Source organism: Netta rufina (genome assembly GCF_964035555.1).
Source record: "Netta rufina genome assembly, chromosome: 1".
In the NCBI taxonomy this organism is placed as follows: Eukaryota; Metazoa; Chordata; class Aves; order Anseriformes; family Anatidae; genus Netta; species Netta rufina.
This window is the reverse complement of record NC_140123.1, coordinates 78,294-103,480: the sequence shown is the minus strand read 5'-3', so window position 1 is coordinate 103,480 and position 25,187 is coordinate 78,294. Positions and strand designations below refer to the sequence as shown.

The following is a 25,187-nucleotide window of genomic DNA, read 5'->3' as shown; positions in this document are numbered from 1 at the left end:
CAGGATGGGCTAACGTTCCCTCTGAGTGATAACTGCAACTAAATCAAAATATCATCTCCAGATTCTAGAAACGTGACAAGCCCAACAAAATGATGAACAGCTACCAAAAAGGGAACTTGGAGGGAAGGGAAGCCTTGATCTCTGCAGAAACTGTGCAAACTTCTGGAATACAAGTATGGGAGCTACAGGCTATTTTGAATATGCTAGGCATCACCTAAGAGGTAACACTAATAAAATAAACCTCAGAGAGGTTTATTTTAAACCTCAAATTTACACGTGGTTGTTGAAAAAATGCTAACAGTGGGTTGAGGATTGAGCTGGGACATGGGTCCCAGTCAGAAATATGCATACTGATCATTTCTCTGTAAAAGTGACATTTTCAGATTCTAACTTATTTAATGCACAATATAGTAATTTGTGGAGTGAAATATATAGAGAGATATATTGCACAGGATGCAAGCACAGTACTCAAGACACCTAACAGTTCAGGCTTCCGTGGCTCTTCTGGAACTCCTAGCGCAAGCCCTGAAGAGAAATAACATGGAACATTCTTCTCCTCTACCACAGACACCCCCCCTGCCCCTGCCCGTCTGTCGTGAAGACTGCCAGATTGTGAGCCCCAAGAAGCTATGTTCCAAAATACGTGCAGTCGCCGGTGTCACTTCCAACTCCAGCGCCGCACGGAGTTCCGCACCGCTCCAGCGAGCTCTGCGCCCCCGCCGGGGAGCTCAGCAGCAGGGCCACGACGAGCCCGGCGAACCCCGGGCACCTCTGCGTCCTGCTCCGGAGCGCTCCACGCCCCGTCACGGAGATCGACAGCCTCGGAGCCCTCCGCACCGCCAGGGCGATCGGCACCCTCCGGGCAGCCCGGCGCCCTGCCCGGGGAGCCCCGCTCCCAGCTTCTGACGCGGCTCCCCCCGCCCCTCCGCTTACCGCGCGGAGGCTGCCCGTTGCCATGGCGACGTGCCTCTGGCCCTCCCTCGCTACCGGGCCCAGGTACGAGACCGCGCTCGCGATCCGCCGAGCGCCGCGGCGGCAGCGCGAGGCACTGCGGCGGGGCGGATCGCGGTCCCCGGGTCCCGCGGGGGGGCCGCTGCAGGCCGGTCGCCCGGGGGTGGGACCGCGGGGCGGGCCGGGACGCCAGGGGGCGCGCTCCACGCTCAGCGTCCCGCCCCTGACGCGCCGCGCGGTGCGACGCGGCCTGCGCCCGGCGGTCGGGTTGCCCGGCGCTGCCGGGCGGTGCGGGCGGGATGGGCCGCGGGCGCCCGTGCGCCCCGCGCGACGCCGCCGTGAGTGTGCGCCGGCCGGGGCGATGCCTCCCGGGACGTCTCCGCGCAGGCGGGGCCTCGGCCCGGCCGGCGGTGCCTGGGCGGGCTTCGGGGAGGGGGGCGGCAGACCGGGCGAAGAGAGGCTGGGGCTCGGCGGCGCCGGTGAGAGCCGCCCAGCCCTCGGAGCCCCTGGGCGCTGCTTGGCCGTGCGCGGCCCCGCCGCCCCGCCCCGGTGGGCCCGGGTGCCTCTTGGCCTTGGCGGGGAAGCGCCCGAGTCCGTCGGAAGCGCCAGCGCGGTGTCCGTGTCCCGGCAGGTGCAGGGCACCGGCGGCAGCAGCGCCATCAGCAAGTGCTCGGCGGCGGAGCGGGGCTACTTCGAGGACCGGTTCCTGCGGCTCCTGGCGGGGCGGCGGCGGCGGCGCGCGCCGCTTGTCCACCGGTGAGGAGCGGGCGGTGCGCGGGGCCCGGCGTCGCCATTCCAGTGAGGGATTTGATGGCTTGGAGGAGCAACAGGGCGTATAAAGGAGTTAATTTCATATTGCTATGCTGTCTGATTTGGGAGAAGGAGTTCATATGTTGGCCACCCACATTGTAGGGAAGTATCTGAACCATCTGGATTCGTACTTTTCACCCGTTGAATATTCATGCATGCAAAATGGAACAGGTCCAGTTAGAATATCTACACGTTTTCTCTGGGTTATTCGTAGTCTTGATGGTTAAGACACTGAATACAGGAATTCTGTATGTATTATCAAGGTCTGGTTCTTTTTTTGAAACAGGGCGCCAGTATTGGAGAAATAATTGAATTTCATTTCACAGGGGTTATTATATCCGTGCCCGTGCTGTAGATCACTGTGTTCAAGACTTTCTGCTAAAGACCCAAAGCTATCCTAGGACACAGGTACAGTTTCTTTGTCTGGGTATACTTGTAGTTTCCACTGTACTTGTGAAAAATCTTTTTTGCATCTTGGCACTTTTAGCTTATTAGTGCATCTATTGTGATCTTTCCCTGGAAGAGCACGGAGAATCTGACTGTCGCTACTGGCTCTCCATTTGTCACTCTGACAGCAATATCTGGGAGGGAACAGTGTCTATACAATATCCTACGTCTTTTGGTACATTGCCTGTTTTTGTCACTCAACAGATTGTGTTCTTGAACTTGAATATTCTTCACGGGTAGATGCTCAGGGTGCTGCTAGAGTTGAATGTAACTATTTTCTGATACTTTATCTGCAGATCCTGTCTTTAGGTGCTGGCTTTGACTCCTTGTACTTCCGTTTGAAAGACATGGGTCTTCTGCATCACACTGTGATGTATGAGGTGGATTTCCCAAATGTGGCATGCCAGAAAGCTACTCTGATCAAAACAACAAAAGAGTTGTCAGCACTTGTGGGAGATACTGAAGGGGAGCGATTAGGTATGATACTTCTGGAACATGTTGTGGATGCTAAATGTTCCAGAAGAAACAAACAAAGCTTCAGCCTTTTAAATGTTAGGCATGATGGCAGAGGAACTACGAAGTTGTATATGTTCATTTTCTGGGTAAAAAAAAAAAAAAAAAAAAAAGGAACAAAGAAACCATTTGTAAGTATTGGGAGATAACTAGAAGATGTGTAGCTGACAATGGGTTTATGAAGAGCTCAATTTCATTCTGTGACATCTTTTGAAGTACTATGTCCAACTTTGAGCTTACCAATACAAAAACAATGGCAAACTGCTGCATGCTCTGTGATAGGTCAGGAGAATGATTAAGGACTGAAGTATGTTCTGGAAAATGGGGAATGAAATACAACAGAGACATATGCAAGCCACTACATTTAGACTGTAATTTGCAGTTTAAATACAGATGGAGAACAGCTATTAAGTTAAGTAAAAAAAGAGGAAAGAGAGGGTTTATAATCTTTGGAAAAGAGGGCAGTCCACAGGAGGACTATAACAATGTTGTGAGGCTGTGCAGGGACAAAATTAGAAAGGCTAAAGCTCATCTGGAGCTCAATCTGTCTACTGCCGTTAAAGACAACAAAAAATGTTTTTACAAATACATCAATGCAAAGCGGAAGACTAAGGAGAATCTCCATCCTTTACTGGATGCGGGGGGAAAATTAGTTACAAGAGATGAGGAAAAGGCTGAGGTACTTAATACCTTCTTTGTCTCAGTCTTCAGCGGCAAAACCAGTTGTTCTCTGGATACCCAGTACCCTGAACTGGTGGAAGGGAATGGGGAGCAGAATGTGGCCCTCACTGTGAAGTTCAACAAGGCCAAGTGCCAGGTCATGCACCTGGGGCGCAACAACCCCAAGCAGCACTACAGGCTGGGAGATGAGTGGTTGGAGACCTGGGAGTATTGGTTGATAGTCAGCTGAATATGAGCCAGCAGTGTGCTCAGGTGGCCAAGAAAGTCAACAGCATCCTGGCTTGTATAAGAAGCATTGTGGCCAGCAGGTCTAGGGAAGTGATTGTCCCCCTGTACTTGGCTCTGGTGAGGCCGCACCTCGAGTACTATGTTCAGTTTTGGGCCCCTCGCTACGGGAAGGACATGGAGGTGCTTGAGCGGGTCCAGAGAAGGGTGACGAAGCTGGCGAGGGGTCTGGAGAACAAGTCCTACGAGGAGCAGCTGAGGGAGCTGGGCTTGTTCAGCCTGGAGAAGAGGAGGCTCAGGGGCGACCTTATTGCTCGGTATAGGTACCTTAAAGGAGGCTGTAGCGAGGTGGGGGTTGGTCTGTTCTCCCACGTGCCTGGTGACAGGACGAGGGGGAACGGGCTAACGTTGCAGCAGGGGAGTTTTAGGTTGGATGTTAAGAAGAACTTCTTTACCGAAAGGGTTGTTAGGCATTGGAACGGGCTGCCCAGGGAAGTGGTGGAGTCACCATCCCTGGAGATCTTTAAAAGACGTTTAGATGTAGAGCTCAGTGATACGGTTTAGTGGAGGACTTGTTAGTGTTAGGTGAGAGGCTGGACTCGATGATCTTGAGGTCTCTTCCAACCTCGAAATTCTGTGATTCTGTGAAGTAGAACACAAGTTCCTGTCTCCCATGAGCAGCTGAACATGTCTTAGTGAGTAGCTCTTCCATAAGCTGGTCCAGTTTCTTCTTGAATCCATCCTCGTTTTTAATATCTACAACATCCTATGGAAAAGAATTCTGTCCATACCAGTAACTTTCCAAATACTTGAAGTAAAAGACAGTTGTCAAAACATCTGGCAATACTCTGTTCTCTGTGTCTAGAGGACAAGAAGTGATGGATAGGCAAGTTAGATATTAGAAGAAAGTAACAGGGAACACTGGCATGGGATGCTTATGAAGGCCATTTAACCTCCATTAATGGATGCCTTTGAGAACAGTGTAAATTATCAGCTCTCAGGACAAATTTAATTGTTGGATTGCACTAGTATAGAGGCATAGAGCAGGCAATTTCTAAAGTCACTTTACAAACTTGCTAGTTTATGATCTGATTTTGGTTGAAAAGGTTCAAGCAGCATACAACTTATATTCTTATGAAGTACAGAGGCGTGCTGTGATAATGTACATGTAAGTTGACAGTTATTTCTGAGAACAGGGATCTATAAGACTAGTCTTAGTATTTGCAGACAGTTAGCATGTCCTAGTTCAAAATCCCATACCCTTTCACAAAAATGAAGTTTGGTTTTAAGATAGTAATAATAAAAGAACAAAAAAAAATACCAAAACAAAAGCACCAAACCCACAACTAAATTTGAGAATATTCTTACAGTTGTGAGGGAAAACATTCAAATTGTAACAAAGCAATGGTGCTTTCTTAGCCTGAACTGAAGGGTCCATAAATGAGAGCTCTTGATTCTGAATTATAGTGGTAATATAAAAATGTTATTAAAGTAAACATGATAAAGTTTTATTGTAATAGTAAATATAATTCTATTGGAAACCAGTAGGAGAACTTTGTATTAGGAATAATGGAATTTTAGTTCTGAGTTTAATGGGTCTCTTACTGATGCTTCTTGTTGCTATCCCTTTGTGGTTCATTCAGTTACGGGTTTTTCTTGTATATGTTGCAGAGAAATCGAGTTGATGGACAGAGCCTTATAAATGATTGCTGGTGGAGCTGATTTTCCTGTTTGTCCTTTTTGTTTTCAGTACTGCATGAACACTGTAGTGAGTTTGTATCATTTTTGTCCCACAGGAGTCACTACTGCCTTTTCTGGAGAAGATTATAAATTACTGGGAGTGGATTTATCAGAGTTGTCTAAGCTGAGTACAGCCCTAAAAGAAGCAGGACTGGACAATGAAGTCCCCACCCTTTTCATAGCAGAGGTGGTGCTCACCTATCTGGAAAACAGCAGGTCAGTTGAATTACCCTGTGTTAGCTAGGTGGTAAAGTGAAAAGAAGCAATTTCATTGTAAGTCATCTTGGGCTGGGAGACCAGCCGTCTTATAACTAAAAGCTCATGGATTCTGTGCAAGTCCCAAACAGCTCCTTATATCATATGTATAATGTGGTAGTTGATTTCCAGGTGACATCAGAACAAGAGGCCATGGGCACAAACTGAAACAGGAGTTTCTATCAGAACATCAGGAAGCACTTCGTTACTGTGCAGGTGATGGAGTACTGGCACAGGTTGTCCAAACAGGCTGTGGAATCTCCTTGGAGATCTGCAAAAGCCATCTGGACATGGTCCTTGATGAGTGGTTCTGGGTGGCCCTGTTGGAGCAGGGATGTGAGCAGATGCATCCAGAGGTACCTGCTGCCTCAGTTGTTCTGTTACTCTGTGAACCTTCTATGTTTTTTTATTTTCTTAAAGAAAAAGGGGAAAAAAAAAAAGAGGGAAAAACCTCAAATGATTGATTTATTTCTTCATGCATGGAGGAGGACATGTTCATAGGTCCCCAGCACAGGCTTCTCTTTTGTAAATTATCTCTGTCAGGATGCCTTAATAGCATGCTTTATGATGTTGCAGGAAGATTATTGCATGTGCCATATAATAACTGGACCCACAATTATTTAATTATTCTTATGTACATCTGCCTGACAGGTCAGATGCCTTGATTCAGTGGGCAGCAGAGCATTTCTCTCAGGCATGCTTTCTGCTGTATGAGCAGATGCACCCTGAGGACTCCTTTGGACGTGTCATGCAGCAGCATTTTAGCCAGCTGAACTCTGCACTTCATTCTTTGTCACAATACCCTGATTGTGAGGCTCAGCAGAGGCGCTTTTTTGAAAAAGTAAGTACCTGCAGCCCTAGGGCACACCATCCCTCAAAGTCTTTAAAAGACGTTTAGATGTAGAGCTTAGGGATATGGTTTAGTGGGGACTGCTAGTGTTAGGTCAGAGGTTGGACTTGATGATCTTGAGGTCTCTTCCAACTTAGAAATTCTGTGATTCTGTGATTCTGTGAAACCTGATTTACCTGGGAAAGATCATAGAATCATAGAATATCCTGAGTTGGAAGGGACCCATAAGATCATCGAGTCCAACCCCTGGCACCACACAGGTTTACCCAAAAATTCAGACCATATGACTAAGAGCACAGTCCAAACGCTTCTTAAATGCTGACAGGCTTGGTGCTGTGACTATGTCCCTGGGGATCCTGTTCCAGTGTGCGACCACCCTCTCAGTGAAGAACCTCTTCCTCATATCCAGCCTGAATGTCCTCTGTCACAGCTTGAGTCCATTCCCTTGGGTCCTATCACTGGTCACTAAAGAGAACAGATCAGCTTCTGCTGCTCCATTCCCCCTTGTGAGGAAGCTGTAGACTGTGGTGAGGTCTCCCCTCAGCCTCCTCTTTTCCAGGCTGAACAGACCAAGTGACCTCAGCCGCTCCTCATACGTCTTCTGCTCTAAGCCCTTCAACATCTTAGTAGATGTAGCTTTAAATTATAGTAGATTTAACTTGATTTTAAGTTAATTTTAAGTTAATTTTACTTTAAATTATAGTAGATTGTAACTTTAAATTATTTTCGAAGTTGTCATCTGGGCCACCTATGGTTTGAAGCAAACAGGGACAAGGCAAAGCCACTGCCCTTTCTGGTAAACATGACTAGTCATTTGAAGGTCTCTGCAAACTTGCAGCCTATGTTCTGGTATGGAATTAAGGCAAGATGGGTTCCTCTAAGGCTTTTAATGTAATTACGTTTTTCAGAATTTTACAGGCAAGAGGTCTATCCTCATTGCAATCTGGGCTGCTGCTGTTTCAGCTAGACAGTCCTAAAGGCTCGTGAGGCACTTTATTTAAGGTCTTTATTTTCTTGTGGGAAGTGAGTCTCTGTTCTTCCAGAAGTAATGATTTTGAGGGATTTCTGTTTTAGGGCTGGACTGAGTGCAGTGTCATGGATATGAATGAGTTTTTCACCTGTTGTACTCCAGAAAATGAACAACAAAGAGTGCAGTCTCTGGAGCCTTTTGATGAATATGAGGTAATCCTCCTCAAGTAACATCGGAAGAAGACTCTCTTATATATTAGAAAAGCTTCTTATTCCTTCCTCAGTGAGTGATCTCCTGAGGAGGCAGTCTCAGCGTAGCAAAGTAGCTGGTGGCATAAGGGATGCTATATATGCTAAAAGTTTGCATGGGTTAAAGGAGCAATTCTTTTAATGAAAGAAATCAATAGAGGATCATTTAAATACATAAAAAATATACCTTGTGTAAGGTTCCTGATCTGCAAATGTCTGGGAGCTTTCCTGGGTGGAGTATGTGCTTCTCTTGCATTTTCCTAGTCAACTACCATTTGTCATTGTTGAATACAGTTTACTGGCTTCAGATATCTTTTGGTCTGATTTTGTGAAGCCATTCCTATAATAATGATTGAAATTCAGTTATGACTATATTCTCTGCCATTTTTATGTTAACTGATGGCAAATTTGCAACTATTGGAAGTCTAGGAGAGAAGATAGGACAAGGACAATGAGTAACTTTGAAGTAACTTTGAGATGAATGTTGTGTAGGATGCTTACTATAAGTTTCCTTTTCAACCTTGTGGTTCTCTATAATTCTTTCTAGAAATTTAATAGCCCACAGTATGAAAACAATTTAATGTACTTGCATTTATTTTGCCTCCACGCAGGATCTGTTGTGCTACATGAAAAAATAATATTGACTGAAAGATTCTGGCAGATTTGCAAAGTGGTGTAGCAATATCTACAGTAATTATTGTAGATCGAGGAAAATACTCATACAGTGAGAAAGTAAAGACTGTTTACCATTTCCTTACAGAGGAGGTTTACAAGTCCACAACGGACATTCTGCATAAGAGTAAGATACATATAAGCATAGAGCTCTTCAATTAACCTTTCAGATAGAGTAAGATCCAAGTCTTATTGGCAACAAGCTTGATAGAATTAGGTTAGAAATGTAAAATACATACTTACTGCTGAGGGTGACTTGTTTTTGGAATAATTTTCCTAGAGACAAATAGTGTATTCTTCCACTTTAAGTATTCTGTGGGTTTTTTTGCCTTTTAATTTCATGTTTGTGCCTTCTTGTCACATAATTGTCTGAATTATTCAGTTCCCTCGGGATAAACATATTCAATTACTTGATGTCCACAAAAGCCAGGGTGTAGTTTGGTATTGCTGCTAACTTCCAGTACAGTACTCTGCTTGTGCTTCTGCCTTTGAGTGATTCCACAGCGAAACTGTAAATCATATTTAGGTATTGTCGACCGTCAGTGACCAAGTGGCACCTTTGAACATTTGTCATTTCTTTGGAATCACTTACATTCCATGACCTTTAAGAAATCTTAATTCCGCTGGTATACAACCTGCAGTCTTTTTTTATTATCAGAACTGGGTAGCATTAAGGGAAACTGGTTCCAAAAAATCGTGTTCATCATGCAATTTGTAATGAAGCTATGGAATTCCTTGCTGTAGTATGTTACAGGTGAAAGAGGTTTATGTGAGTTTAAAAAGCAACTGTATAGGTTCTTGGATGAAAAATCCAGGGATTGTTTGATAAAACAGAAAAGCCCTGGGCTGTAAACATTTGGGAGAAGGGAAGGTATTACTGTATATGTACTTGTTCTTTCTCAGATTCAGCTTTAAGCTTTTTATTTTGGCCACTGTTGGAAACACTGTTAAGCCAGGTTGATCTAAGACTTTATCACTCTGGCCATTCTTAGATCCTTACTGCCACTTGTTCTGAGATTTTTGAGAGCCCTTGTTTGTTTTTGTTTCTTTGGCTTTCTACAGGAATGGCATCTGAAATGTTCTCATTACTTTGTCTTGACTGCATCAAAGGGGATGGAACCTTCCTGGACTCCATTGTTATCCAGTACGACAGGTACATACTGACTAGTTTTTATAGTCTTTTATCTCATGTGTCTCCCTGTGAGAAATTTTAGGAGGCAGTAAAATTCAGTAAGGAATGCATGTGATGCTACCACCTGATTAGCTTTCTCCATCCTCATCACAATGGTTTCACAGTCTTTAGCAAAGCCAGAGCTGTGTCCTGGCAAGTGGTTCTGATCAGTTTCATGTTAATTTCTGTTAATTTATTGAACATTCCAGTCCCAACAGTTCTTCCTTTTGTTTATAGATGGCTGCAACACAAGGCTACCCTGCTTTTCCTTCTATTTTTGGGATCCACCAGACTCTGTCTTTTCAATTTATTCCAACTTGCCTCCATATATAGCTCTCTGGGCCATTCTGTTCTTCCAGGATAGGTTGTTATATCTTATACCTAGTGCACCATCAAAGCAGTCCAGGAGAGCACTCGGGACTGTGTAACACAAGTTTTCTTTTCTTTTTTTTGTTATCTCCTGTGGGTGGAATTGTGTATGTAGCATTTCTGTTTCTGAAATCTTCTGTATGTTGTTTTTTTGTTTTTTAAATGGGCGAAAAGTGATACAGCAGGAGTAAAGCCAAGACCAAGGCTGTGCTTCCATGATGAAAAAGACTTGGCAGCAGTAGCAGTCCAAGAAATTCCTGCATTTGGCTGTTTGCTTCCTTTTTCAGAGTGGAAAGCAGATTATTTTTAACCTGGTTAGCATCACTGGTCTTGTTCATAGTACAGCACCACAAGCAATTCTGTCTGCATCTGAAGATTGAAATCTGTGTTACAGGGAGCAGAAAAGGATGGAAAAGAATCATAGAATCATGGAACGGCTTAGATTGGAAGGAACCGTAAAGATTCCAACCCTCCTGCCATGGGCCCGGACACCTCCCATTAGACCAGGTTGCCCAAAGCCCCATCCAAGCTGGCCTTAAACGCTTCAGGGATGGGGCATTCACAACTTCTCTGGGCAACCTGTTCCACTGCTTCAACACCCTCAGAGTAAAGAATTTCTCCCAAATATCTAATCTAAATCTACCCTTTTTTAGTTTAAAATTATTACTACTTTTCCTACAATCCCTGATAATGAGTCCTTCTCTTGCCCCCTCTAGGTACTGTAAGGTACTTTAGGTACTGCGATGAGGTCTTCCCAGAGCCTTTTCTTCTCCAAGCTAAACAGCCAACTCCTTCAGCCTGTCTTCATGGGGAGGTGCTCCAGCCCTCTGATCATCCTCATGGCCCTCCTTTGGACTCATTCTAATAAGTCCATGTCCTTCTTGTGCTGGGCACCCCAGAGCTGAACACAGTACTCCAGGAGGGGTCTCACAAGAGCAGAGTAGAGCACAATCACGTCCCTTGACCTGCTGGCCACACTTTGATGAAGCCCAGGATATGGTTGGCTTTCTAGGCTGCAAGCACAAATTGCTGGCTTGTGTTGAGCTTCTCATCAACCAACATCCCCAGGTCCTTCTCTTCAGAGCTGCTTTCAATCCGTTCTCCACCCAGCCTGTATTTGTGCTTGGGATTGCCCTAGCCCAGCTGCAAAGACTTTGCACTTGGCCTTGCTGAACTCCATGACATTTGCACAGGTCCACCTCTCAAGCCTGTTGAAGTCTCTGGATGGCATCCCTAAACTCCAGCGTGTTGACCACACACAGCTTGGTGTCATCGGCAAAGTTGCTGAGGGTCCACTGAATTTCACTGTCCACATCACTGACAAACACGTTAAATAATGCCAGTCGCAATACTGACCCCTAAGGAACACCTCTTGTTACTGATCTCCACTTGGATATTGAGCTGTTGACTGCAACTCTTTAAGACTGACCATCCAGCCAATTCCTTACTCAACTAGTGGTCCATCCGCTAAATCCATGTCTCCAATTTAGAGACAAGTTGACTCAGGGTAGTGTAAATCATTACAGCTTGATTTCTAGGGCATGTCAGATTGTCAATTGGAAGTACCGACTTGCTTTACGATTTTTTCTTTTTGAAAAGCTGAATAGTTGTGCTTAATCTGTCATTTTAAGTGTGGGTGTTGCTTCTTTGTATGAAATTTAACATGCTTTGTTTCTCATTGCCTTCAGTTCCTCATCATCATGGTCCTGTCAGGATAGTTGGGAGTATCAATGCATTGGTGTGTGAAGTGCGCTCTGAAGCTTCTGGCTTGAGACGTTATGGTCACCACTCTGCTCTTATCACACCCAATGTAATTCTGACCACTGGAGGCTTTGGGGAGGAGAATGGACAGCACTGTCGTATGAGAAATTTTCATGTGCTAATTAAGCATGAAGGCTACTGGAAGGCTGGATGTGTGAAAAAGGAAAATCATGATAAAAGATGGGGTGAGTATCACAAGGTGGGTATTGATGGCAAGGATAAGGAGGATGTTTTTATGCTAGCTATGAAATAGCATCTAGTGGAAAGTGACGTCAGAGTGCAATTACACTGACAGTCAAAGAGATGCAAAGGTTCTGAATTTCATGGAAGATCAGTGTGAACTGTGATGTCTTATGTCTCTACAGACGAGCGATTGTACCATACTGTGTCATGTCTCTCAAGCAGCCTGGCCCTGGTGGTAGGAGGACGAACATCCCCAAATGCAGCTTTGGGAATGCTGTGGCTAAAGTTCCCCAAAACCTGTAACGACTCGGATCCAAATGACATTACAGTGGAGCTTGTAAGTCTGCAGCCTGCTGCTGAACCATTTGCTTTGCGCTGGAGACACAGTACAACTGAAGTAATATTCAAAGGTAAAAGTGGGAAACAGGGGCTACGGTCATTCCATGATGCTTTTTCTCTACCATTCCTTTGCTGACACTCTCTTCCCCTGCTACAGCATGGTGTTCCTCCCACAGGATGCAGTCTTTCCTGAACTTATCATATGTGAGCTTCCCTCAGGCAGCAGCTCTTCAAGAATTGCTCCCATATGGGTCCATACTATGGGGTCCATCCTTTAGGAGCAAACTTTTCCAACAGGGGTCCCCCATAGGTGGCAGCTCCTGCCAGATCACCTGCTCCTGCATGGGCTCCTCTCCACAGGCTACAGCACTAGGACAGATTCTTCTCTGGCAGGGGCTCTCCATGGGCCGCAGCCTCCTTCAAGACATATTAACCTGCTCCACCGTGGCCTCCTCCACAGGCTGCAGCATGGAAATTTGCTCCACCATGGTGCTCCACCATGGTGCTTCACCATCTGCTCCACTCCGTGGGCTGTGGAGGGATGGCCTGTACCACCATGGGCATCTCCACAGGCCTTAGGGGAACTTCTGCTCCAGCACCAGGAGCACCTCCTGTTCTCCTGCACTGACCTTGGTGTCTGCATGGCTGTTTCTCACTCCTCTTGAGCTCCTTTTGTGCAGGAGTTTTTTTTCCCTTTCTTAAATATGCTCTCACAGAGGCACAAACAACATCACATAGTGTCTCGACTCTGGCCAGCAGCAGATTCCTTTTTGGAGCTGGCCGTAACTGGCTCTTATTTGACACGGGTTAGCTTCTGGGCTCTTCTCACCCTTGCAGCCAAAACCTTGCCACATAAACCCAATACAGGGGGAAGGTGTTTTAGTTTGCTTTTAGTTTCTCAGTGTTCTAGCCCATAAGTTATAGGTTATAAATTATATTAAACTCCCTATGCTGAGTCTGTTTTGCCCATAATGATAACTGGTGAGTGATCCCTGTCCTTATCGCAACCTTTCAGCCCTTTCCATATTTTCTCCTTTTCCTTTGAGGAAGGGGAGTGAAAGAGTGGCTATGATGGATTTCAGCTGCTTATTAGGGTAAAACTACCACACACTCCTAGTTTTAATACAACTATCACAGACTGAGTACCCTCTAAAGTAGAAAATATATTCAAAAGGGCTCTTCTTGAAACGTGAAATATGATAATTTCTGATTACATATGCCCCATAATCCCCAGTGGTAAGCCGAATTGAAACCTAGGTATATAATTTGTTTTGGAAGACTGATTTTTTGAGATCATTTATGGCTGAAGTGATTCATGATTGATCATGCCAGAAAAAAAGCTTCAGGACTTCTTCTCTGAAGAGCAGTATTTTAATTTTAAAGCATTATGGAGTAGGATCCATGGCTCTTTTTTTTGGAAGAAGTGCCTCAGAAGAAATGTTGCACTTCTGTTAGCAGTTGATAACTATTCATTAGTTGTGAGGTGTAGAATCAAGACCAGCAATGGCACACTGAAGGTTTCTCTAGTAAAGATAATGATTGTAATGGATGAAAACTAGAGCAGTTGTTAGCTAGTCAGTGGTGAGACTGAGAGTGGAATTCAGGAGGTTAAAGCTGTCCTTTCTTAAGCGATGTCATTCTCTACTAGCTGGCAAGGTGTTACTGAAGGAGAGCATCAGGAGATTGCTAAGTAGTTGTTAGTCTACTCTATAGTATAAGCGTACTTTGAATTTGTGGGGCAGTGTTTAATTAAATGCATAAATAAAATGTTATGAATAATACAGTGCTTTTGTCTTTGTTAGATTGTATTGTATCATCTTATTTTGCCTTGATTTTGCTTTTCAGCAAAAGTAATTGATCAATACTTGTGTTACTTGCACAGTCCATTATGAAAACATGATGCACATTCTTGACATCTACCCAGACTACTAGTGCACCTTTTGTACCTCCTTTTTGAGGCTTCTCCAGATTCTCCAACACACTTAAATTACCTTGATCTCCCTTTTCTATGAAAAAATGCATTCTTGTTGTCTTAGGAGGATTCATCTCTTTTGTTGTTTTCTGTCAATCCATGTCATTGTGTTGTTATGATTTATGCTCTTAGGGTTTTCTAGAGGTGTCATCTTTCCATTGTCTGAATTTTCATTCCTTAACTCCATTATTTGTATTTAAAAACATGTTTGTTCCTTTTGGTTTTGTGACTGTGTTGTGTGAATTACATTCAGACTTTAAACATTCAGACAGTACATAATATAAGTGGGTGATGGGGGTGTTCTCAATGATCACGAGCATGAAGTATACGGCATCTCAGTGGAAATATTTTTATTCCTACAATTGCCTTATAAAAAATCTAGATAAAAGGGTGATGCTTGTATCTCTTAAACAATTTATTGGGCTACGAAGATGGTGAAAGGCCTTGAGGGGAAGACGTACGAAGAACGGCTGAGGTCACTGGGCCTGTTCAGCCTGGAGAAGAGGAGGCTGAGGGGAGACCTCATCACAGTCTACAACTTCCTCGTAAGGGGGTGTCGAGAGGCAGGAGACCTTTTCTCCATTAACACCAGTGACAGGACCCGCGGGAACGGGGTTAAGCTGAGGCAGGGGAAATTTAGGCTGGACGTCAGGAGGGGGTTCTTCACAGAGAGGGTGGTTGCACACTGGAACAGGCTCCCCAGGGAAGTGGTCACTGCACCGAGCCTGTCTGAATTTAAGAAGAGATTGGACTGTGCACTTAGGCACATGGTCTGAACTTTTGGGTAGACCTGTGCGGTGTCAAGAGTTGGACTTGATGATCCTTAAGGGTCCCTTCCAACTCAGGATATTCTATGACTCTATGATTCTAAGTTGCTGTATGTCTTCATATAAACAGTATACATAACAGTAAACAGTATACAGCTGCATGACCAGCTATCTCAGCTCAGCTTTCCTTCCATGCAAATATAAGTTTTTGCTTTTGTGACATTGCAAATTCTAACTTCTCTTTCTCCTTCATTCTGTTTTTCTGCAGGTGAGAAGTACCTCTTTATATATGGAGGCCGCTCTGCTGTGCAGCCAGTGCTAGGAGATTGGTATTTCCTGCACACTCCAGAAATTTCCTGCGCTGTGGTAAGAACATAGGGAGGCCCTGGGGAATAGAAAGTGCTGTGCTATTGGAAGCTCAACTAAATCACAGTGGTATTACCATATTTAAGCATATGGTAGACTGCATGATTCCAGACTGCATGGAGGAAATTCTGTTCACAGTTGTTATAAGTAGCGGTCACTTCCAGCAGCTCTGGGCCTGGAAATTCCTCCTTACTGGCCACTGGAATCCTCTCCAGTGTTCCCAAAGACCTGGGATGTATCTGTCCCGGGCTAATAGATATGGCAGCTGTTTTCTTGTGTGCAGGTTCAACTGGTAGTGAAGCTGACTGTATATCCCAAAGACACATAGATATGTGCACACATAGAGTGCACTGGCATGGCCAGCTACACTGACTGCTACAGATAAGATGATGCCTTCAACAGCACCCATGTATAACATTACCAGGACTCACATGAAATCCAGAGTCAAGTGCCTTTAGTTCCCTCCCTTCTCTTTGGCTGATAAGGACTGGAAGTTCAGTAGTCAGAGCACACATGCCTCTATTCTGTAGATTGATAGGCATGTGTGCATTTGCAGTTCCATCAAGTATCAGTACAGTCCCTCTGCACATCTGAGATGCCTGCCCAGATCCTGAGCTCTTTTACCTGCTTTGTGAGTCTCTTGATTGCCAGCTAGTACAACTTGAAATTTGCTAGCAAACATTTGTGCACACTTATATCTTACAGAATCACAGAACGGGTGGGGTTGGAAGGGACTTCCTGAAGATGATCTAGTCCAACCCTCCTGCTGAGCAGGATCACCTAGAGCACATTGCACAGGGTAACAGCCAGGCGGGTTTTGAATATCTCGAGAAGGAGACTCCACAACCTCTCTGGGCAGCCTGCTCCAATGCTCTGTCACCCTCAGAGTAAAGAAGTGCACCCTCATATTGAGCTGGAACCTCCTGTGCTTCAGTTTGTGCCCTTTGCCTCTTGTCTTGTCACTGGGCAGAACTGAAAAGAGACTCGCTCCATCCTCTCGATACCCTCCCCTCAGATATTTATACACATTGATGAGGTCTTCCCTCAGTCTTCTCTTTTTCAGGCTAAACAGGCCCAGTTCTTTCAGCCTGTGCTCATACAACAGGTGCTCCTGTCCTCTCATCATTTAAGTAGCTCTCCTCTGAACTCACTTGAGTAGTTCTATGTCCCTCTGGTACTGGGCAGCCCAGAACTGGACACAACACTTCAAGTGTGGCCTCAACAGGGCTAAGTAGAGGGGCAGGATCACCTCCCTTGACTTGCTGGCAACACTCTTTGGAATGCACCCTAGGATACCGTTGGCCCTCTTGGCCACAAGGGTGCATTGCTGACTCATGGTCAGCTTGCTGTCCACCAGGACTCCCAGGTCCCTCTCTGCCGAGCTGCTCTCCAGCAGGTCAGACCCCAGCCTGTACTGGTGCTTGGGGTTATTTCTCCCTAGGTGCAGAACCCTGCACTTGCCATTGTTGAACTTCATGACGTTCCTCTTGTCCCAGCCTTCCAGCCTGTCGAGGTCCCTCTGAATGGCATCACAGCCCTCTGGGCTATCAGCCATTCCTCCAAACTTTGTGTCATCAGCAAACTTGCTGAGGGTGCACTTACCTCACAAGCACCCTGCAGTCATTGATCTCTTGAATACCAGCATATGTCTACTACCTCTGCCTAAGCCCCTAGACCTCCTGCTAGAGGTAGGAGGCTGGCTAGACCAGCTGGCTGGACCAGATGAAGGTTGTAAGGAAGACATGGAGAACTACAGGCCTGTCAGCCTGATCTTGGTGCCAGGGAAGGTGATGGAACAGGTCATCTTGAAATCAATCACACAGCATGTGTGGGACAGCCAGGGGATCAGGCCCAGTCAGCATGGGTTCCTGCAAGACAAGTCATGCCTGACCAACCTCATCTCCTTCTATGACCGGCTGACCCGCCTGTTGGATGAGGGAAAGGCTGTTGATGTAGTCTACCTAGACTTCAGCAAGGCCTTTGACACAGTCTCCCACAGTATTCTGGAGAAGCTGGCAGCCCATGGCTTGCTCGTTGCTGGGTTAAAAACTGTCTGGGCGGCTGGGTTCAGAGAGTAGTGGTGAATGGCGTGAAATCCAGCTGGCAACCAGTCACTGGAGGTTTTTCCCCAGGGGTCAGTGTTGGGGTCCATCCTCTTTAATATCTTTATTGATGATTTGGATGAGGTAATTGAGTGCACACTCGGTAAGTTTGCAGATGGGGGGGAAGTGTTGATCTACCAGAGGATAGGGAGGCCCTGCAGAGGGATCTGGACAGGATGGGTCGATGGGCAGAGGCCAAGGGATGAGGTTCAACATGGCTCAGTGCTGGGTCCTGCACTTTGGCCACAACAACCCCATGCAGCGCTACAGGCTTGGGGCAGAGTGCCTGGAGAGCTGTGCAGAGGAAAAGGATCCGGGGGTGCTGATTAATGCTCATCTGAACATGAGCCAGCAGTGTGCCCAGGTGGCCAAGAAGGCCAACGGCATCCTGGTTGTGTCAGGAGTAGTGCAGGCAGCAGGGCCAGGGAGGTGCTCGTCCCCCTGCTGAGGCCGCCCCTCGAGTGCTGGGTTCAGCTTTGGGCCCCTCACTCCCAGAAGGACATCGAGGCCCTGGAGCGTGGCCAGAGAAGGGCAGCAAAGCTGGTGAAGGGCCTGGAACACAAGTCCTAGAGGGAGTGGTTGAGGGAACTGGGGGTGTTTGGTCTGGAGAAGGGAGCCTCAGGGCAGACCTTATTGCTCTCTGCAACTGCCTGAAAGGAAGGGGTGGGAAGCTGGGGGTCGGCCTCTTCTCACAGGTAACTAGTGATAGGACCAGAGGGAATGGCCTCAAGTTGTGCCAAGGGAGGTTTAGGTTGGAAATGAGACATTTCTTCTTAGAAAGTGTAGTCAGGCATTGGAATGAGTTGCCGAGGGAGGTGGTGGCATCACCATCCCTGGGGATGTTCAAGGAGAGGTTGGATGTGGTGCTTAGGGACATGACTTAGTGGGTGACATTAGTGGTAGAGTGATGGTTGGACCACATTATCCTGAGGTCTTTTCCAAACTTAATGATTCTATGATTCTATAATCCATGTATTTGTAAACTTAAGGTTCACAGGTGTATCTTGAACAGAGAGCAGCGTGCAAGAAGGAAAACAAAGTTACTTCTAATACATGTGCAGAAATAAAACTCTATAAAGGCTGAACAATATTAAATAAAATCTAGAGAAATACTGAAGACAGTGTAAATTGAAACACTTCTATGTAGCCATCCTTAGAGGAAACCCCCATGTGTGCAGCTTGAGGATTTTTTTATTCTTCCCTATTTACTCAGGCATATAATGATAGGTCAAGAGGGAATGGTTTTAAACTAAAAGAGAGTGGATTTAGATTAGATGTTAGGAGAAAAATCTTTACTTGGGGTGATGGGGCAGTGGCACAAGTTGCCCAGAGAAGTTGTGGATGCCCCATCCCTGGAGGTGTTCAAGGCCAGCATGGATGAGGCTTTGGGCAACTTGATCTAGCAGGTAATATCCCTGCCCACGTCAGGGGGATCAGAACTAGATGATCTTCAAGGTCCCTTCCAACCCAAGCCATTCTATGATTCTTTGATTCTCTGATTCTACAATTGTGCTTACTCAGTCTGTTCCCCTCCCCAGCTATACCTATCCTATGGCAGGAAGGAAAGGAATATTAAATCCCACAGGAGACAAAATGGGAAGAGAGGCAACCTTCAGGCTTGGACTTATGTTTTCTTAGATTCCTGTTGAGGGTCCAGTACCAGAAGGCCGTCACTCTCACAGTGCCTGTAGCTGGAAAGGAGGAGTGCTAATTGCAGGAGGTTTGGGAGCAGCTGAGCAGCCCTTAGGTTCAGTTTTCTTTCTGAGGGAGGCTGAGAACGGCTTTCAGTGGCAGACAGTAGAGACACACCCTCCTCTCATCCCAAGGTAAGTAGAAGGTGTTCAGCAGTGAATCTTTGGCCTGCCTCTAGCTGTCTCCCATTATTAATGGAGTTCAATCTAATTTTGAACTCACAGGTATTCACATACTGCTCACGTGCATGATGGAAAACTACTGCTTGTTGGTGGAGTGTGGCTTCACTCATTCTCTGTGCCAGGCATCACTGTCATTGACTTAATAACTGGTCTCTGCTTGGACTACACAATTAGTGTGGTAAGTACTGATTATATTTTTCAGGGTAAACAGTGTTGTGTGAAGGAAGGTGGTAACTTCAGGGCCTTTTCTTGAAATGGAATAGGGAAAGCAAAGGAGTCAAATTTGTGCATGGTAGAATTTAGATTCTACCTCTTTGTGGTAGAATCAAATTTTGAAGTGCTTTGACCAGCCTTGAGAACATAATAGCCTTAAGAGAGGGAGAGTCTGAGTGTGCAAAAGACAGAAGGGCACAGAGCTGCACTATTTCAGACTGGGTGCAGTACTAAGATGTGCACAAATATAGCAATTTCAGGATGTCAGTGGATGATGAGAATAGATTAAACCAGAGCCTCAGTTAGTTTTTATGAAGGTCTGTGGTATTATTTCACTTAAAACTTCACAGTGGGTATTGCTGTGTGCTGTAGCTGCTGCCTGAAGTACAAGAAGAAAACAGCATGGAAGTACTGGAAACTCCAATTAAATATGAGACTACTTTTTGCTGTAAGGGTGATTGAACATTGGAACAGGTTCTTCTGGATGTGGAGTCTCCATCCTTGAAGATAATGCAAAAACTGACTAGAAAAGGTCCTGAGCAACTTGCTCAACTTGAGCCTACATTGAGCTGGGGTGGTTGTACTAGATGATGCCCAGAGTTCCCTTCCAACCTCAACTTTTCTGTGATTCTTTTCTGTAATTCACTGGAAAACAATCATAGAATCAGTCATCTTGGAAAAGACCTCAAAGATCATCTAGTCCAACCTTTAACCTAGTACTGACAAGTCCACCCCTAAACCATGCTGCTAAGTTCTACATCCAAACATTTCTTGAAGACCTCTAGGGATGGTGACTCAACCACTTTCTTGGGTAGCCTATTCCAATCCCGTATAACCCTTTCAGTAAAGAAATTTCTCCTAATATCCAACCTAAGCCTCCCCTGGCACAGTTTGAAGCTATTTCCCCTCATCTTACCACTTGGTGCATGGGAGAAGAGCCCAGTCCCAACCTTGCTACAACCTCCTTTAAGGTAAATATAAAGTACAATAAGGTCTCTCCTGAACCTTCTTTTATCCAAGCTAAACAACCCCAGCTCCCTCAGCTGTTACTCATAAGCCTTAATCTCTCAAACATAAGACCTGATCTCATCTCAGTCATACAAGTGTGCTTGTTACACAGCAGGATTTTGGCATAGTCTGGGCAAAACTTTCCTAAATCTGAACCTGTCTATGTGAGTAGCCCTAATCTGTGTTAATACTGGTTGGAGAAAGCTCCTCTTGCTTTAAAAGCTTTTATTTTTCTTTTACATAACGTAACAGATTTCCTGAGATACCTAGGATAGGATGCACATGTACAGATGAAACTGGAATTTGTAACAGATTTGTTTTTTATGATAGGCAGTATGAGGACATCTGGCTGACATTGCAGCTTTTTCCATAGCAGTGATGATGGTACAATGGTAATGAAGTTTTATCCAAAATAATAGAGCAATATAAAAAAATATATGATAAAATTTAATGTATATGACATCTCTCATATGATTCTGTAATGTATGTGACCATGTATGTGACCATGCACTCTGTGCATGGCTACTTTAAGCACATAGAGAGTTACTAGCCAAAAACTTTTGGTGCTATCACCTTCTAACACATGTATAAAAGCAGTAATACTAATAGTATCCAGTGCTGCACAGAAAACCAATACTTCCAGTCTTTCAGAACTTGGGACCAATCCACATACGCTACACAATACTGTCAATACTTGAGAACAGAACTGGTAGGTTCTAAAGCCTACAGATTTGCATCTAAGTCAAGCCAAACAATTCATAAGCAAAAGCAGCTACCAATCCTTCTGCATCCATATTATAGAATACTGCACAGGAGGCCAACTGCATCCTGTGCTGCATTAACAGAGGCATGACCTACAGGTTGAGGGAGGTGATTGTCCCCCTCTGCTCTGCCCTTGTGAGGCCCCAGTTGGAGTACTGTGCCCAGGTCTGGAGCCTCCAGCACAAGAAGGAGGTGGAACTGATAGAACAGGTCCAGAGGAGGGCCACAAAGTTGATCAGAGGGCTGGAGCACCTCTCCTATGAAGATAGGTTGAGAGAGCTGGGGCTGTTCAGCCTAAAGAAGAGAAGGCTCTGGGGGGTGACGTCATTGTGGCTTTTCAGTACTTAAAGGAGGCTTATCAAAAAGATGGAGAGCAACTCTTTGTTCAATCAGATATTGACAGGACAAGGGTGAATGGTTTTAAACTAATAGAGGGGAGATTTAGATTAGAGGTTAGGAGGAAATTCTTCATTCAGAGGGTGGCCAGGCACTGGCACAGGTTGCCCAGAGAGGTTGTGGATGCCCCATCCCTGGAAGTGTTCAACACCGGGTTGGATCAGGCCCTGGGCAACCTGATCTAGTTGATGGCATCCTGCCTATGGCAGGGGGGTTGGAAATAGATGATCTTTGAGGTCCCTTCCAACCCAAGCCATTCTATGATTCTATGGTTCTATGAAAAGCCTTACTGAAGTCCATGTAGGTAATATCCACTGATTTCCCCTCATTTACCAGGCCAGTCATTTCACTGTAGGAACTCATCAGCTTGGTCAAGCATGACTTCCCCTTGGCAAATCCATGCTGACTACTCCTGGTGATTTTCTTATCCAGTAATTCTAGAGGCCTGGAGAGTACGAAGACATTCTCTCATTCAGAATCACTGAACTGCAAGTTGTTCAGTGAGTGGAGTATCTTAGAAGAGTACATTATGGTTTCTTGCTTTTACGTTCTTCTCTAGGTATCTTTTTTTGTCCATATTTGTAGTTGGTGTAGTTGACTAAATGGTCACCCATTGTGGTTGTCCTTATTTTTTTAATGAAGGTGTCTATATGAAGTATCTCTACAGCACTGTATGAGGTATACATCTGTTGAAGTCCTGTATGTTCAAAGATTACTTCCTAAGTCTGATCCAGATTGGTGGACACGATAATTGAAACAGAATTTACCAGGTGCCTAACTGGTGAACTTACTGCATTTCCCTTTGCTCCTTAGTACGGAAAAAAAAAAAAGTCCCACCCTAAGATGTTGAATTTCTGAGTAATTAGAGAAGCTACTAGTTCTCATTCCCTTTCTGATTTTTGAGTACTTTGTCCAGACGTCCTACTGCTCTATGTCCAATTCCCCATCTTGACCTTTGTGTACCTCTCCAGAATGTGACTGGCTGGTGTCCCCCAGACTACACAGGTTTCTGTTTCAGGCTAAGGACTTAAAATCTCTTTCTTTTCAGGAGCATTTGGAGTGGCCATTAATGCTGCATAATCATAGTAGTGTTTTTCTGCCAAATGAAAAGGAGTTGTTGCTTATTGGTGGTGGTGGGAACTGCTTCTCCTTTGGGACACACCTGAACCCAAAGCCCGTCTCATTGAGCCTCAGAAATATTCTGACCAGCCACTAATTGGGACCAAACAGGACTGAACTGTGCCACTGCACCATGGTGAGACAGCTATTCGCTTGCAGATCCAAGAACAACAAAATGTTATCACAGTTTTCTATCCAGAATGCATTTGTAAAGGTGGCATAAGGAGAAGGGTTTAGGAGATAAAGTTATTACAAGCATGTATACTTCATTGATTTTTTTTTTTAATTTATTCTTTGTTTTTCTGCAAATGAAGTGTCCCAGGATTAGCTCTGTGGTGGCAGTGGTAGCTCTTAGAGGTAAAATGAGGACCAGTGCTGTGTTCAAAAGGGACGTAAGTTTGCACAGTGCTGACTTGGAAGTAAAGTGAAGCCACTGAGTTAAAAAGTCATTGGAAATATGTAGCCAAGCATAATTAAACAAGTGAAACAGAATGTGTCATAGGTCATATTTGAACATTTCTAAAAGTCACACCAGAGAGATGAAGGAATTAATTATACCTCTGCCTCATCCTGTGCGACCAGAAGCCATTAACTGTAAGCTGGGATTCTCAGAAGACATACTAAGAGTCTTGGGTTCTGCTTGCTCCCCAAGGCCTTATGGATGAAAAATATTAGGCTTGATGTTTTCCCTTTGAAATACCAAAAGCAATATTGAGAAGCCTACCTCTGGTGTCTCTGTTGGTAATAGCTGCATACTTTTGCACTTATCCTCGTGACTTTTCCTTTCAAATATTGGAAATGCAGAGGCTGTTAAACAGTCATCTCTGCTATGGTGTGTTTTGTTTTTTACTTCCCCAAACCAAAAAATGTCTTAAGTCAGTAATAGTAAATTTTTTATGACTCTCAGTCGTCCGTGTCGTTGCAGTTGTGCCTCTGTTGTGTTTCTTGACCAACCCTCTTGATCATCCTTGTCCTGCTCCCTGCCCTCTGGGTGGTTCTTCTGTCCATTTGCGCCCGCTGTCTGTTTTCTCTCTCACTGTTTGTGTCCTGCTTGTGCCCTTTTCCTTCGTTTTTCTTCCTTCTCCTGTGCTTCGTTGCAGGCTGTGGCTGCAGGAGGCAATGGTTCCCCACTGGACGGATGCAGAGATGGACAGAGGGAAGGACGCTGTTTTATGCCCAAGCCCCATGGTCCCCCAGGGGAAGGGGAGAACGTATGGGCAGGGAGCCCCACTGCAGCCTCCCTCCCTCCCAGTAGTCGTGTGCACGAGTTAGTTTGCCTTCTGGCTTGCACTCCCATCTGTGTTTGTAGCCCTGTGTCCAGTGGCCATCGCCATGTCCGTGGGTGCAGGTTCCATAGCGGGGCGGGTGCGGAGGGGGCAGGGCCTTGGGGATTGACCCCGTTTTCACCGGCTGCGGGAGGGGTGTTGTCGACAGATGCAGACAGTCCCTCTGGGTGTGCAGGTCATCTTGCCAGGGAGCTGCAGGCATGGGGCCAGCGGGCAGGAGGGTAGTGGTGCGAAGGAAGGGGGGGCGCTTAGGTCTGTGCTGTCTTTGTACGGTGGGACAGGTGTCATGGGGGGGGCTGGTGTTCCCCGGCAAGGAAGAGGGGAGGGGAGAGTGCCAGGGAGGCTGGGACCCACGGGATTGGCAGCTGGGGCAGAGAAACAGCCGGAGGTGTTTAATTTCTGTCCAATTAAACTGTCTTTATCTGAACCCATGAGCTTTGACTATTTTTTCTTCCCAAGTCTCCCACGGTGCTATTTGCGCTACCTGCTTGCTAGGTTAAGCCAGAACAAGAACACGGATTGGAAAGAGTCGAATACGCACCTCCTCGTTTGGCTTTCAAAAGTAATGAACGGTTTGGGGTTGATTGGACAGGTTCTCCTGACTTAGGGAATTTGTCAGGACTACTGGTCTTCTCTGTCTAATGTTATTTTTTGTAATACCGCAAATCCTTGTTGAATTTGAAAAAGTTACAGAGAGATGGCATGTGACATCTTAGTGTCTCTCTGGAAAGGGGTAATGCATTTGCGAAGAGGTGTGACTCTTTTTGTAATCTTTCATCAGAAACTTCCAGGTAAATGCATTCTTCAACCTTATGGCTACAGATGCCCTGCAGAGTTTTCTGCCATTCCCACAACAGGGATAGCTGCAGAGGGTATCAAGCGGGAAGGAGTTCCGAGTGACAGCTAATGTTGCCATTGAGAACACTGTGGGATGGGAACAGCTGGGGACAGGATGCAGGAGAACTGGATGAGAATGAGCTGCTCTGGAAGGTGGAGGCGTGCAGCGACATAAGAGGAGCAAAATCAGCAGGGGAAGATGGGGGGCGGGGGGGAGGGAGATGTTGGGAGAGGTGGAGCAGCAAACAGGAGTGACTTTTCCATTTCCTGCGAAGGGAGATGATGATGTGAAACCTGCCC

The 25,187-nt window shown here is 45.6% G+C and overlaps 1 protein-coding gene across 2 annotated transcripts; it reads left to right on the top strand.

The window, feature by feature from the left end:
- Positions 1-1,186: 1,186 nt before the first annotated feature.
- On the top strand, positions 1,187-24,402 carry LCMT2 (leucine carboxyl methyltransferase 2). 2 transcript variants are annotated; one of them, XM_084295155.1, is made up of 15 exons: positions 1,187-1,289; positions 1,583-1,707; positions 2,088-2,169; positions 2,505-2,685; positions 5,424-5,583; positions 6,274-6,463; positions 7,547-7,654; positions 9,425-9,515; positions 11,591-11,848; positions 12,029-12,256; positions 15,193-15,290; positions 19,031-19,218; positions 19,309-19,444; positions 22,694-22,900; positions 23,865-24,402. In XM_084295155.1, exons 1-14 carry the CDS (start codon positions 1,251-1,253, stop codon positions 22,859-22,861), a joined length of 2,052 nt encoding a protein of 683 aa, XP_084151281.1. In that variant the 5' UTR covers positions 1,187-1,250; the 3' UTR covers positions 22,862-22,900; positions 23,865-24,402. The 2 variants fall into 2 exon arrangements, with proteins under 2 accessions (XP_084151281.1, XP_084151282.1); XM_084295156.1 differs by lacking the exons at positions 19,031-19,218; positions 19,309-19,444.
- The last annotated feature ends 785 nt before the right edge of the window (positions 24,403-25,187 follow it).

Excerpts from the sequence above, each read along its gene's own strand:
- LCMT2 (XM_084295155.1), top strand. The coding sequence starts at position 1,251 with ATGGGCCGCGGGCGCCCGTGCGCCCCGCGCGACGCCGCC. Across the intron at positions 1,290-1,582 it reads GCGCCCCGCGCGACGCCGCC|GTGCAGGGCACCGGCGGCAG; the intron begins GTGAGTGTGCGC and ends GTGTCCCGGCAG. Across the intron at positions 1,708-2,087 it reads CGCGCGCCGCTTGTCCACCG|GGGTTATTATATCCGTGCCC; the intron begins GTGAGGAGCGGG and ends TTCATTTCACAG.